At 38.6% G+C, this 15,013-nt stretch overlaps 1 protein-coding gene across 1 annotated transcript in view; it reads left to right on the top strand.

Annotated features, from left to right (window-relative positions):
- The first annotated feature begins 117 nt into the window (after positions 1-117).
- LOC107100888 (nectin-4-like) overlaps positions 118-15,013 on the top strand; it is a 44,296-nt gene continuing 29,400 nt past the window's right edge. The window contains exons 1-3 of the mRNA XM_015399554.1: positions 118-474; positions 11,697-11,897; positions 14,478-14,648. Coding sequence (XP_015255040.1) covers positions 426-474; positions 11,697-11,897; positions 14,478-14,648 — 421 coding nt within the window. The 5' untranslated portion in view covers positions 118-425. The remainder of the gene's footprint in view (positions 475-11,696; positions 11,898-14,477; positions 14,649-15,013) is intronic.

Here is a 15,013-nt window from a genome sequence, read left to right as displayed (position 1 = left end):
ATTTTCTCAGCCCCTTGAACGCCTCATTTTTGGGAGGGCGTGAAGTATCCGTTTAGGGGCGGGGTTAAAGCCGACAGGTGTAGCAGCGCAAAAGGCTGCGCAGGTTGAGGAGTCCTTCTGCGTGACAAGCAGATGGAGTTAGTGTTAAACCAAGCTATCGCTCTGCTGTCCTGCTCTGTGTGTTTAATGTGATCCTCCTCACTTTGCTCTCAGTCAGTCACCTGGAATGAAGCTTCAGCCTCACTGCTGCTACCTTTCTGTCCCACTGTGGGAAAACCAGCCTGGAAACCTTCATAGGAGCTGAAGGAAAACACACCTGGCACCTGTCTGTCGGCTCTGGGCTGGAGGAGACGCATTATGAAAGCTTGATTCAGTTTTATTATTATTTTGGAGAAAAGAGACGGACTGTTGGTGTTCGGATACAGATGAAGTCCATCAGATCAGTGCCGGAGCTTCTGCTTCTCTTTCTTATCTGTGAGTTTTCATTCAAAATCCATCAGAATAAGTTTCCTCTAACTTTTCCTGAATCATTTAACCCTTTATATCAGATTCCGACTGAGATAATCACATTAAACCGGACTTTAATACAAAAACGAGCAGATAAATGAATTTTTATTGACTAACATGTAGTTCACTAATCCAGGAGAAAACAGCTCTGTGGGAGTTTACATCTCCCACCAGGTAAATACTGAGTCTCTGCCTGGAAAATAACATATAAACCATGTTATTACAAGGTCTTTAGTTACTAAGATGTAATTGAATTAATTTATATTTTGTTTTAGTTTGTATATAGCCTACTTTATGTAACTAAAGTTATGATATTTTTCTGCATAAAGCTCTGATCTGCTTAACATTTAAATGGATTTCAGGGTTAAAATTGTACATTTGCGATTGAATGCATTTTGCACATTTACAGGATAGTTTTAGAAAGAGATTTCGTTGCTGGCATTTTGAAAAAAAACAAACCCTCATCCTGTTTGACAACTATTGCAGCTTGTAAAATCTACTAAGCTACAAAAGAGTGGCTCTGTGTTCCAGTATGGGTGGTTTGTTTATTTCCTCCTATGTTTTTTTTTTTAATTCACTTACCTATTTATATTTGCAACTGTCTATTTCTCATCTTTTCTTAATGGTAAAAACAAATAAATCTTGAAAACAAAAACCGTCCTGGCTTGCTGAGGGTGGGTTTCCATGCATTATTATAGTTATTATGTTAGAGTTCATCTCTTCCTAGGAGGAGACGTCTGTTTGCTCTCTGTGGGAGCTGTTCTTATTCAGGATATTCTGCTCTTTTTAACTCCATGCATGTGACTGGTTCAGACTTCTTCCAACTCCACAGACAGATTTTGTGTCGACATTTTGTGTAAGAAATGTCACGTTTATTTGGACAGAGGGAGTGTTCAGCATCTCTACGTGGTTTTAAATCTTGGAGATTTATGTTTTGGGCTTAGATTTGCTTTGTTTTTTTGTGATCAGTTCTCTCTAAACTGTTTTACTGTGTATATATGTTGCATAGATGTTTTATGCAGGAATTTATGATTAGGAATTTTAAATTGGGGCTGCTTAGTGGAACAGTGGGTAGCACTACTGCCTTGCAGCAAACTTACAAGCCGGGGTCCTTTTGCATGGAGTTTGCATGTTCTCCCTGTGCATGCATGGGTTCTCTCTGGGTACTCCGGCTTCCTCCTACAGTCTATATAGCAATCAATTGGCAAAATTAACCTACGAGTCTCTACATTCTCTTTAGGTGTGAGTGAATAAATATTAATTGAACTTTATTAATCTCAGATTTGAGAAATGTACCTCTTCATTTAACCCATCCCCTTGGGGAGCAGTGGGCTGCCATCGTGTGACGCCCAGGGAGCAATCAGGGGTTAAAGGTCTTGCTCAGAGACCCAGAGTGGCAGTTTGGGGGAAGTAGGGCTAGAACTCGAAACGTCAGGATTCCAAGCTCTATGACCTAACCACTAGGCTGCCACTCCTATGGCTGTTTGTCTCTGTGTTGCCCTGCGATAGACTGGCGACCTGTCCAGGGTGGACCCTTCCTCTCGCTCGTAGAACGCTGGAGATAGGCACCAGCACCACTCACAATCCCAGCAGGGATAAGCGTGAAGGAAAATGTCTTTCTGTCATTCAGTCAGTCAAATATTCAATGTGTTCCTAGCCTTATAAGATGACTGTGGGTGGCAAAACTTCCCAATCCTTTTTATTTTTATATATTTCTAATCACTATTGAATTATTCAACTACAGACACAAGTATATGTGTTAATATCTTTGCTATCCTAGTTAGTTTTTTTTTCCAAACTGTATAAGAGAGCGTAATACATGTATTTTCTTCGAAGTCAAGTTAGTTTTACTGGATAATTTTTGAAAGGCAGTCATCTCAAGGCATTTTACAAGACAAAGAAATGCATTTCTAGGTATATGGAAACCAGGTTTGTCGAAATCATTGTAGTTCATCCCACTGCAATCCATACAAATGAATATGATACTTAAAAGCAACTTTAATCATAGAGGGCTGGAGTCCTGCAAGTTTTCAACGTTCCTCTGATGTTGAATCAATCCTAAAGGTCAGTTTGAGAAACAGTTTTAAAATTTAGATTTAATTCATTGTTATTATTTAAACAAATCAGCATATTTCAACAAGGAATTGACTTTGCAACAATCTCCTTTCATGAACAAGCATGCAGTGAAAGTGGAGAGAAACTAATAATTTTAACAGAAAGAAACTTTCAGTGATACATAAGTGAATTATACGCAGCCAACTTTTGTAACTGATAGTTTAGAAGCTAAGGAGGATACAAAGCATATCAGTGAGACGGGGATACAGTGTATGGGAAGATGCAACAGAGAGAGATCAAATAGTCTGAATTTGTGCAAAAAGTGAGCATAGCAAGAGAAACCAACTGATTTTTCTGTGTGACACTGGACTAGTTTTAATACCCAAGCCAAAGAACAGACAGTAATAAAAAAAACAACATTGTGATTATATTTCTGCACAAGTGCTGCTGTCTCCTCGCTGCTTAGGATGGGTGGGGTTGAAGAATGCAAGCTTCTTCTTCCTAATATTTTCCTCCCAGACACAAAGCAAAACCAACAGAAACATTATATATGTGTTTGGCAGTTTGCTGCTGTAGCTGCTGCTCTTCAGTAGCACACATTGTGGTTGCATAGAGGTTGGAGGTATTTCTACAGACCCTGTATGGTGTTTTATATTCTAGCATATCACGCAGTATTGATAACCACACACGAAAAGTTCCCAGGATCTGCTGTTCTGCATACACTGTTTCTGCATAAAACAGAAAGGTTCCTGTGTTTTTGACGGATACTGTCCCCTTTTCTTGGTGCTTCATGCTCTCAAAAAGATATAAATGAAGAACTGTTGGTGCAACTTTTCATAAACCTCAGACTTCTGATGTCTTTAACCAACATTAAGTAGTTTGTTCTGCTGTAATGATGAAAACATTTTAAAATTAATGCTGCAGATTGGGAAAAAAAACAACTCCCTTGGCTATATGTGCAATTTGGAGATGTGTGCACGTCTTTTCAGCTGGGTTATCTAATGCATAAGGAGATCAGCACCAAAAGGTTCTGTCCTCAATGCATATAGGCTGACGAGGAACCTCTGTAAGAAGATTTTATTTTTAGAAGGAAGCAGATGTTAGAAGATTTAGCTCTGTGTGGGTGTGAATAAGTGGTGACTTTGGCATGAGGCGAGCATAACCAGTTTGGTTTCATGTTCTTTGTGGGCCATTTTATGCAGATGCACATAGATCAGACATCATTTATATGTATACTGCCTCTAAGTAAGAAATTATTCACACACAGAACAGTAGGTTAGCTCTAAATCCCCCATCACCCATGATAGAAAGTTCATGGTTTTCTTGGAGATAACATCCTGTGCAGACCGTTCAGAGACAATGCATGGTCTTGTTGACTTTCACTTCTTTAAATTTTTTTGCAGACAAATCTAGCTGCAGCCTATCACTGAATTGCACATTAAAATAAACCATTTTAAGTTTCCCTTTTAAAACATTAGCTTTCACAAGCTTACTTTTATCATTCATCGCTTCAAAGCAGACAAGCCAAAACCTACAGACTGTAGAAACATCATGGATAAGTTTAAGCTTTTTATAGTTATGCTATGTGGTTAACAAAGTAGGAACAACCCAGTTCAATGACACCCTGTGTGCTGTTTCATTCAACGCTGACTTGCACTCTAAAGCAAAATGCATTATCCTGTCATCAAGGATTGATTTAGTTTTTTTTTTTTTTAAAACAAGCTTATGGTGATTTTTACCTTCAGAGGACGTGCTGTCTTTTAAAGTTTGTTTGTGCAGCTTTAGTTAAACTGCTAAGGGTCTCAAAGCATTTACAATTCAACACAACCTTCTTAGAAATCTCTCTCAGCACCAGATCATCCAGAGCTGATAGATGTTTTAGGGGCTGATCCAGGAGATTTGGGCGGCCTTACCACCATCAAGGACCCCAGCTCAATAGGCTTTCCCATTATATCTTATATTTCAGATGGCTGTGCGTCACGCATGTAGATTAACACACTTTTAAGTAACAAAGCCAATCAGCTGGTTCAGCCAGTGGTCTTTTAACCTTTATTTAGTTTTAATTTCTAAGCTGCAGAACTGATTTCTTCATTACCTTCATATAGTTTGATTATCTTGTCTTAGAATGTCCTTGTGTGTGACTGAGGCTATATACTACAGTTAAACGCAGCACTGCCAAAGATTGTTGTTCTTGACAAAAGGCTGTTTTACTTTTTTTACGAAAGCGGTAGAAATGGTAAAAACTTGGGATGTTTAAAGACATCTATCTCTGATACGATACTGATAATGGAGCTCTGATTAATGAACAATACCCAAACATACCTGATACGATACCAGCATGACTCATTCATATTTTTAAAAAGCTCATTTCGTAATGGGGGATAGTAGGAAAAGCTTGGTCAGATGGTATTACTACAATAAATAATAACAAGAACAGGTAGGAGAACAACCGACCAATTTATGGTTACAGAAACATAAAGAAAGAGTTTCTTTAACCCATTTCAGTTTCAGCTGGATTATATCTGAGATTGTAGATGCAGGCCGATATATTCCAATATTATGTTAGGTGATAAATGTCTGATTTCAGATAATATTTAATATCTGATCAGGATATCCCTATAGGAAGGACTGAGTTTTATAGACAGGACAAATTCCAGAATGTTTCATAATTCGCCTGAAGTGATACTGTCTAACTTTTTACCAAAGAATTAGCTTAATTTGGGACATATTTAAAGTGGGTATAAAGCATGTGGTCTGTACTGATGCTCCATTTGGTCTGTTCCTAAAAACTCACCTATTGGTCATATTTTGTTTCCCTGTAGGATTTAATCTAGTTTGTCTTTACAATTATTTCCATGGCTTCTCAGTCTGTTAGTCTAAACTGGCCTGCTATCAGTTTACAAAACACTGAGGGAAACATTTCTTTTTGTGACAGTGCTGTGTTTCTAGGGGCTTTCAGCTGTTAAACCTGGATGTTACAGGTCTAGCGCCCCCAGTGGATAAAAGTTACAGATCCATCTTCCATCTTGCTTATCTCTGCTGGGGTGCCGGTGCCTATCTCCAGCCGTCTATTTTCGAGAGGCGGGGTACAACCTGGACAGGTCGCCAGTCCATCGCAGGGCAACACAGAGACACAAAATGAGAATTTAGAGAAACTATTAACCTAAAAGTCATGGTTTTGGACTGGTGTGGGAGGAAGCCAGAGTACCCAGAGGGAACCCACACATGCTCAGGGAGAACATGCAAAGAGAGAATATTCCCAGGCCAGAAATTGAACCCAGAGCCTTCTTGCTGTAAGGCAGCAGTGCTACCCACTGCACCACTGAGCCGCCCCCAAAAGTTACACAATGTTAGTTTCATCAAATAATGTTTCTCTCTATTGAAATGCTTTACATACAATATGTTCTTTAGTAATAAAATAAAATTTTCTTTTGCATAGTATAACTCTTGATTTGCGTGGCAATTTTAGTTCTCTTTGGTACCAGCTTGTTGATATGGAACAAGGATAATATCTTAATATTTTTAAGCTGAGTATCAGTATGAGATATTTATCTCTATATTTTTTTTGTGTTATAAAGTATTTATATAAATGCACCTCTGATTTTTATTTTATTTTTTTTCCAAAATCACACAGGCACATTTTTAGCCAATAGCTGTAGATAAATATAAGGAATAGCTGAAAAATAACCTTCTGGCACTCATAAAAGTATGATTATTATACAAAAACCACATGGATATTAGCAATTTAGTTATCTTTTCCTTTGAAACAACATTAATGATTAAAAAAAAAATCAATATATGACTATATATTCTATATAGGGCAAATTTTGGGTTTGTGATTATCAGTTATTGCAGCTTCTCAGTCTGAGCGGGATTCCATCTACCAGTTTTAAGAACGTCTCCAAACTCTAGCTTTGAAAGACCTCTAAAGACTTGATGAAACCATTTGTGCACCTCCATCTTTTTATGGTATTATCAACGTAAAGACGGGATCAATAAAATATGCATCTCAAGAAACTAGATCAATTAGATGATGGTTTTTGGTAAATCCGCAACAGTGCATTAATAAATAAGCTGTCTGTCTAGATCTCTGTATCCAAAGACATAATTTTAAGGCAATCTAAAGGAAAAACAGGGTGGAAAAAGGTCAATAAGCAGCCCTTATGTCTGCAGCTTCAATTGGCTGGCATGAGAAAGCAACATTAAATGTTTTTCAGAGATTTACAGATAAGGGTTGTAGGAAAGAGGAAGCACACAATGATGCAGCTGGGATGAGGGCTGCAACTATTACGGTAGTCCTAAACCACAAACATCATCCAAAGCATCAGAATGAAGTAACATTACACAAAAAAAGCTCTTTCTATATTTGCACTAGTTCATTTTCAGGCCATTCCAACAAGCAAACAGGCAAAACTTCCTGAAGAAGATCACAAGCAAGGGTTTTTGATTGGTTAATTAATTTTATTTTATTTTTTCTGAACTCTAAGCTACGTTAGCAGCTACACCTTTTTTTGACAGTGTTTTATTTAATGACACAATTTGTACAATGGTGCAAAGCAAATCATTCTCATAAGACACTTGCACCATCTTGACCTGAAGGTAAAAAATGCCTAATTGACCAAAGTTGGATTTTTTAGATATAGATCATGCATATTGTGTGTGGTAGTGAGATAAACTTGTCCAACCTGGACTTTGTTAGAGCAACATTTTAAAGCTTTGAGAGGAAATTTGGCCAAGTTATATTCTTTGGCAAAGTTCTTTTTTATTTTTTTCATCCTGGGTCCATTTCCTGATTCACAAACATTACCACACATCTGCCTTATAATAATTATATGTTCTGTAGTTGCTCTCATATCGAAGAGAAATAGCTATAGTTGTTTTGAGAGTGAAAAAAAATTGAAGGTCATTGTTTTTAAACTTTTATTTTAAAGGAATGTTAAGATTTAGATGGATAAAACAAATATTTTTACTGATTATTGAATGTGAAAATATCACACTATAAAAATATCTTTTATTTGAAAGTGTTTTATAAATTTTTTTCCAGGACTACTTTAAGTGATCCACAAACCCTTTCTCTGAGTATTTACTTTTATTTATATATATTTTAATTCCTTATATCATAAAGACCCTGGGAGAAGCATGTCGACTTGGCTTTTCAATTTAATTAGTTTATTTATACAGCGCCATCTCCCAACATATTTAATCTCAAGGCACTTTACAGAGACAGTTCAACCAGATCATCCAGTCAAATTGATTCAAAGTTTTCTATCTAAGGAAAACCAGTTGATTGCATCTACTCATTGACTTCAAGGCAATCCCTCACACTAAGCATGCTTGTAGCGACAGTGGAGAGGAAAAACTCCCTTTTAACAGGAAGAAACCTCCAGGAGAACCAGGCTCAGTGTGAGCGGCCATCTGCCGAGGCCGAGTGGGGTTCAAGCAGACAGAAGCAGAGATACAAAAAACTGTAAAAGGCGGCCCCGTCCAGGAAACACACAGCCAGGCAGACGAGCTCCGAGCCAGCTCCCATGTCAGAGGATGAAGAGAGCACATCCAGCCAGTCACAGTCAGAGAAACAGGACTACACTGGAAAACAGGCCAATCTCCAACATCTATAAACAAAGGTTTAGATGGCAGCAGAAGAGCTGATATTTCTCTCAGGATGGAGTCAGAGCCAAACAGGAACAGACTGGCCGAAGCTACTATGAGAAAAAGTAGAGAGCAGAACGTTAGAGATTGAACTTATTAACTAACTTTTCTGGATTTGTTTTGTGAAAGTGACTAAAGAAAACACATTTAGCGCATGGTTTTCTGTTTTAGGAGGGCTAAGTAGGCTGTTTGTTGCTATAATTGCTTGTCATAAATTTCTTTTTTTTTTAAACCTGGTTTACCAGGAGCTGTGTGAACCCACTCCAATAAATCAGACCTTTGCTGTCAGTCAACTTTGTTCAAGTAGATCCCTGCAGCCTGCAGGTCTAAAGTAACCCAGACATCAGCATGTATAGTTTTGATGTCCACATACAAGCCTTTCTAGTCGTCTGAAGGTGCGACGGAACAGAATGCAGCTCGGGTGCATTCCTGCTTCCTCTGAACTAAAGTCAGAACTTCTTGCGCAAGTTGCTTCTCCTGTTTCTGTGACTAATTCTGCTGCTACTCATCCCTCTTTGTTTGACCCACACTGTGGATTTAAGCCAGTGACAGAGATAGGGTCTGTGAATGCTGCTCCATTTAGAAGAAGAAATGCACTTATCAGACCTTTGGTTTCAACAGGTGTGATAATCTGAGGTGTGATGGAGTTACTGTCACTCTGAGTGAACAGGAAAAGCCTGAATGGCAGCTTTATCAACTGGTGTTTGTCTGGGATGTTTGAACGATGGTTAACTCTTTCCTGATGGTTAACCCTTTCTCTCTGTTTGCTGTTTATCTCATGTGTCTTATCTCTGGCCTTATTCCATTTGGCCTTGCTCTAAAATCACCTTCAGTTTGACTCGTTGCCCGTCTCACGGCCTCTCTCTCCAGATTGACTTCTCCTCTCAGCGTGGGCGCTCTGAACGGCAGTGTCGAGGTGTCCTTGCAGAATCTGTGGGAGTCTATGTCCCATATTGGCATTTTTGTAATCATTCATGGGGTTTGTGAATCAGTAACCAGAGCAGATTTAAACGTGTTCGTCCCAGAAATCAAAGTTCAGTTGTTTGGGTTTTTGATACGCCGCTCTCTCTCCGGTTCTCCCACGGTTAAACGCAGCCTCTAAGAAAGATCTGATAAAAGTAATTAACTTGCACAGTGCAGAGCTTCGGACAGTTTGAAAGACATCATTGCGTGAGAACCTCTAATGTAGCAGAGCTTTACCTTGTGGCCAGTCTACAAAAAGTTTCTTTAGCTTTACTGAAGCAGCAAAGCTCTAAATCATGTGATTCTGTTTCCCAAAGGGAATTAATGAAAAACTGCTTTTCTAATTGATGCACAAACTTTATCAGGACCTAAGTTGCCAGAATGCTTCAGCTTGCATTATTGGGACAAACCATGATGAGGAGGAGGGGTGTGAACAAAATGCAGGTTAATTGAAACGTTCACATCACAGTTTTAATGGCTACACAGTACAGCTCCGTTCCAATATTTTTGCTTTACTATGTCATTAAAAAACAATCAGCTTCAACAATTTCCAAAACAAGAATTGAGTCTACAAGTTTGAATTGAATTAGCTGGAATCCCAGACGTTGCTTTCAAGCCTTTGAGTTCACATTTTGAAAAGGATTAAAACTGAGGAGCTTCTAGAAGCCTAAAGCCATTTTTTTAAAGCAGGTTATAATGTTTGTTTGAGTTATTTGTACTGTTTGGATATTTAGGCCAGATATTTTAACCATCTATCCAACAGGTTACACCCAGCATAGGTTTAAAGTGAAGTTCAATAATTCCTCTGTCCACTCTGAGCAGCAGCATGATGACACCTCCCCCATGCCCAACAGGAAGCACAGCATTCTCTGAATGTAGAGCTTTACCCTGACCCTTTAAACATAATCCCTCATTGTGACCAAATATCTCAATATTTTTACTCTTGTAAAACTATTTATCTATTTTCTAGTGTCTTATCTTATCTGTCTTTAGCCCTCATCTCCCTCCTGACCCATTTTGAAAACAAGGAGGTAATCCTCATGATTCCAATTCACTTTATTTTATTCAACAGATCCACTGGCCATTGCATAATCCTACACCCATTGCATAACGCGACCTCCACCATTATACATGATATCTTTGTCCTGGCTGATCCCTAAACATCTAGGTCTTTATTCCAGCTTAAATGTGTTAATTTTGGTGCAGAGATGATGCTAAGCTTGCTTCTCCATGAGCAGCGGCGTTCCATCTTCTTTTTGATTGGTCCCTGGGTTTTTCCTTTCATCTAACCCTGACACTTTGCAGATAATTGAAAATTGCACATAAGTGACCTCTAAGTTCCCATCGCAACAAACCAACTGGTTTGTATAAACTCATAATTGTCTCAGAATTGTAAGAGGGTTTTGTTGTTGGCGACTAAAAGCAAGAAATCAGGCTGCAACCTGCAAAGCAATATTCATCTAAACGTAAATGCGGATGCATGTACATATTTCAACTTGTAGAAATGATCTTATTCCTGTGATGAGCTGTAATGTATCTGTGGGGATTGTCTAAATGAAAATAAAAGTAATAGTTATTATGTAATAACCAGGTCTCAAGGTTGTTTGTCATGATTTAATGATACCAAGAATCAGCCTAACTTCCTGTTTGGCAGCGTTGAACACAGTAGTACCCGGCAGCAATGGATAAAGATTTTTTTTTTAAAAGGAAGTAGTAAATAAACAGCCATCTAATCAAGCCTGGGACCATAATGACTGCCTCAGTTTGGTGAAAACTGTGTTTTCAAATGTAGTTAATTTCAACATTCTAGAGCAAAGGTTAATGGCTGCTTTGAGTCAAACATGATTGAAGGGTTTAGAAATGGTATTCAACTAAGGAATAACTGGTTGAATACAAAGTAAATCGCTAAAAGAAAGCTGAACGTACAAAATCATGTTATTTTTACCGCGTTTGGTCTCACAGATATAAAATAAAAGCAGCAACGGCAGCCATTTCTGAGCGAGGAACTCAGGATTAGCTATAAACCTTCGTTATTGTATGCTTTGAAACAGAATACTGAAGAAGAGCGGTCGTTTTTTTCAGCCTAGTTGTCTTAAAACACATACAGACATTCCTTTCCTTTCCTTAAGAAGTGTTTTCTCAGTGACACTGAGTCCAAAGTCAAGCAGGTTGGGTGAACTTCTAACTGTAAGCTGTGTGTTTGTCTTTAAACAAACCAACTGAGGTTCTTTAGTATTTCACTGAGGGCGGCTGGCACTCAACAGACTCGGACTATTTCTTATAATAATTATTGCTTTAGGATGAAGCAGAAAATCTTCTAGGGTTCTGCATGGGCACATGTTCCTTCCCAATAACAGATACTACCCCAGTTCAGTTATCTGAACATTAGCCAGGAAATGTTGCAACACTTGGTTTTATCATGGAGCTTTCCTGGAAGCTTCACATGCTAGTTCATGCATTCTTTGTCCCAACATGTAATACCTTTATCATTGATTGATGACTTCTTTCTGTTCTCTCCTCAGTACCATGTGTTCGGGGTGCCTTTGTGGAGCCTCTTCAGCCTAACACCGATATTCTGTCTTTCACTGACTCTCCGACGAGACTTCCCTGCCATTACAAGGCAGCGCCAGGGGAGAATGTGGTGCAGGTCACCTGGAACAAGGAGCTACCAGATGGCAGAGACGACCCTGTCATCATGGCCCACTTCACTGAAGGCATTAAAGGTATACCACCAAAGAGGAGCTTTTATTCATTAAGGAGAGTAAATTCTTGGGAGATATTTCTGTGTTTTTTGTGTGTTTCTGAGGTTTAGATAAGACTCAAAAACATTCCCCTATGCCTAAGATGATGTCTAAGATGTATAGCTACTCTCCTTCACCCCCTCATTTCTACAGTAAGACCAACGGACACATTGAAGACCACTGGAACTCTGACAGACTCATACAGGGAGGATGATAAGTGGTGTGTTGAAAAGGTCTCTAAAATTCCTTGTAAAATTCCTGCAAACGGTTGCATTTTATGGCTGCCAAGTTCCCCAAATAGTGATTATGCATCCTGCCCCCTCCATCCTGCCCCCACTCAGGAAAAATACTCTAGGTTATCAGGAGTTCCCTGGTACGATACAGACTGATCCCTGAACCAGAGTAGGTAGTTGAATTCTTTTTTGTAAACCTCTGCAGGAACCAATGCGATTGACAATAGAATAGAACCACATCTTCTGCAAAAAAAGAAGCAAAGATTCTGAGTTTCCAAAACTCTTTTTAATAATTTTGTCCATAACATCAAAAAAAAGAAGATTGATGGCAGGGATTCTGGATCTGTTAGGGAGTTTTTCTAGGAATCCAACCAGAGAACAACTTTAACTCTGTGCCGGGAATGTGGATGTAAAGCTTGCTTTAGTTACACTTTAAAGCATGCATCCCCTACCTCGGGCCTCGAGGCCCGCTGTCCTGCAGGTTTTAGAGGTTTCCTTGCTCCAGCACAGCTAATTTTAATTGACAGCTGATTAACAGGCTTTTGGTCTACTGCAATCGTTATAATCAGCTGTGCTAAAGCAGGGAAACTTCTAAAACCTGCAGGACAGCGGCCCTCGAGGACCGAGGTTGGGGATGTCTGATTTAAAGCATCCTAGGTACTTTATACTCCCACATTAACCCCTAAGAACACCTCAGGGTTAATGATCGTTAGCCTCCTGCAGATCCTTTTAACTATTTGATGCGATGGCCAGACATTCCTTGAAATTCATCATAAGTACATATAAATATATATAAAGATATATCTGCTGTTCAGAGCCAAACAGAAGCTAACAAACCTTCCTGAATCCCAGGTTGGAAACTTTCAACACACCCAAGTAAAACTTTCCCAAAAAGACTTACAGTAGACTCAACTTTATTTATCCCTTGGTATTACTCCTTTAGGAAAATTGTGGTTCAAGTAGCTTAAATAGAGTACAAAGTACAAAGCAAGATGCTATTTAAGATAAAAATACAACAGACAATATAAAAAGAGTGAGTGAGTACAAAAAAAGCACAAAAAAAGAAAAAAAGTTGTAATTTCCTGCAATATGTTTCCCTTAGATATAAAAATGTCTGCACAGAGAGCTAAGGGAGGATTACACAGTAGTTGACTTGGTTTATTGCACTTGCACTGCAGAAATGTACTGACCATATAGGTAAGTGTATAAAGCAGGGGTCACCAACCTTTTTAAGGCTGAGGGCTACTTCATGGCTACCGGGTCATACCAATACTGACCTATGAACTGGAGGGATCAGTGTTCACCTACAGTAAATCTCATGCATAAAAACTCATTTTTATTCTTTTATTCATTTCTTATTTTGATATTGTCATTTTGAAACCACAAAAATATGATGAAATAGTTAACATGATGAAATAATACATAAATGATTAAAAAGAAGAGCAACAGAATAAAAAAAAAATTAAACTTAACCTACAGAGTGAGTTGTTCTGCTTTCAGAAGACGAAGAGGGCCCCCCATGTGGTCCTTGAGGGCCCCTTGGTGCCCGTGGGCACCACGTCGGTGACCCCTGGTATAAAGTATGCAGTGAAAAAGGCTCTGGTGCCACGACTCTGACCCATCACTAATAGGCTCCATAACTGTATATTCCCTCTGTATCTTAGTGTCATTTTTTTTTTATATATATTTCAACAGGAAGTTGATTATTTTACTGTCATTCAGTTTTCCACCCAAATCCTTCCCAACAGCATTCATCTTAAGAAAAAGGGAGGGTCTCTAATATCTGCATTAATTCCCTTAGATGTCTCCATGTTTGTTCTTTTCTTTTGTTTATCAGTTTCCATGTTAAAAGAAATCAGAATATATTTAGCACAAATATTTGCAGTTGTGATGTGAAAGTCAATGTTTTGTAGTCTCAAATCCTCTATTAGAAATATAGAATAAAATAGCCTCTTAAAGTGCTTATTCAAAAGAAGCTAATATTGTTATCATTACTTAAAACAGGGGATTTAGATTCTAAAATCCTCATGTAAAAGATGTTTGGGTTTACAGGGAGGTGATCCTTTAAAAAGACAGGTTACTCATCACGGATGAAAAAGAATATTAACATCCCAGCCTCTTGGATAAAAAGGGATCACCCTTATAGTCCAGTACACAGTTTAGTAGTTAAACTTAATGGGATTAATACTGAGAAATGTACGGTGGAACAAAACACAGATACAGACACTCCAAATCTGTTTCTTCAGACAAAGTTGAACAAAGTTTTATTCACTTATATTTTAAAACAACTTTTAACAATGATTTCTGTTTGTTTTATTTTGTTCTCCAGAGTTTTCGCAGTACTCTAGCTTGGTGAGGTTCGAGAGCTTTTACCCGACCAAGGAGAGCTCAGCTCTGCTCATCCCACAGACGCAGGTGTCTGACGAAGGCGTCTACAAGTGCCACATATCCACCTTCCCCAACGGAAACTTTGAAAGGCACATTAAGCTCAGTGTCTGGAGTAAGTAATACAGCCTCTGTTCTTTGATGCATCTGACTAATCATGTTAGTGGTGTCTGCTGGAAACATACATTGTTCAATGTTCTTGCAATAACAGGGAGGGCTTTTTTCTCATAATTTATTGTTACTGTACATGAGTTTTCTAAAGATACAAAAATTTATCAACTCTTTCAGTATAAAACTTCTAGAGCGGAGGTCTTCAACAGGGGGTCCGCGACCCTAAGGGGTTCCACAGAGGTACTGCATGGGGGTCGCGAAAGTTTTGGTTGATTAGACTTTTTTTTTTTTTTCTATCTCCCCCTGCAATTTTCGCCTTTAATTGAAATGTCTTTAAATCCACATTAACATGAATTCAACACACTGTAG

Source organism: Cyprinodon variegatus, unplaced genomic scaffold, assembly GCF_000732505.1.
Source record: "Cyprinodon variegatus isolate N-32 unplaced genomic scaffold, C_variegatus-1.0 Scaffold1023, whole genome shotgun sequence".
NCBI lineage: Eukaryota > Metazoa > Chordata > Actinopteri > Cyprinodontiformes > Cyprinodontidae > Cyprinodon > Cyprinodon variegatus.
This window is presented reverse-complemented; position numbering and strand designations above follow the sequence as displayed.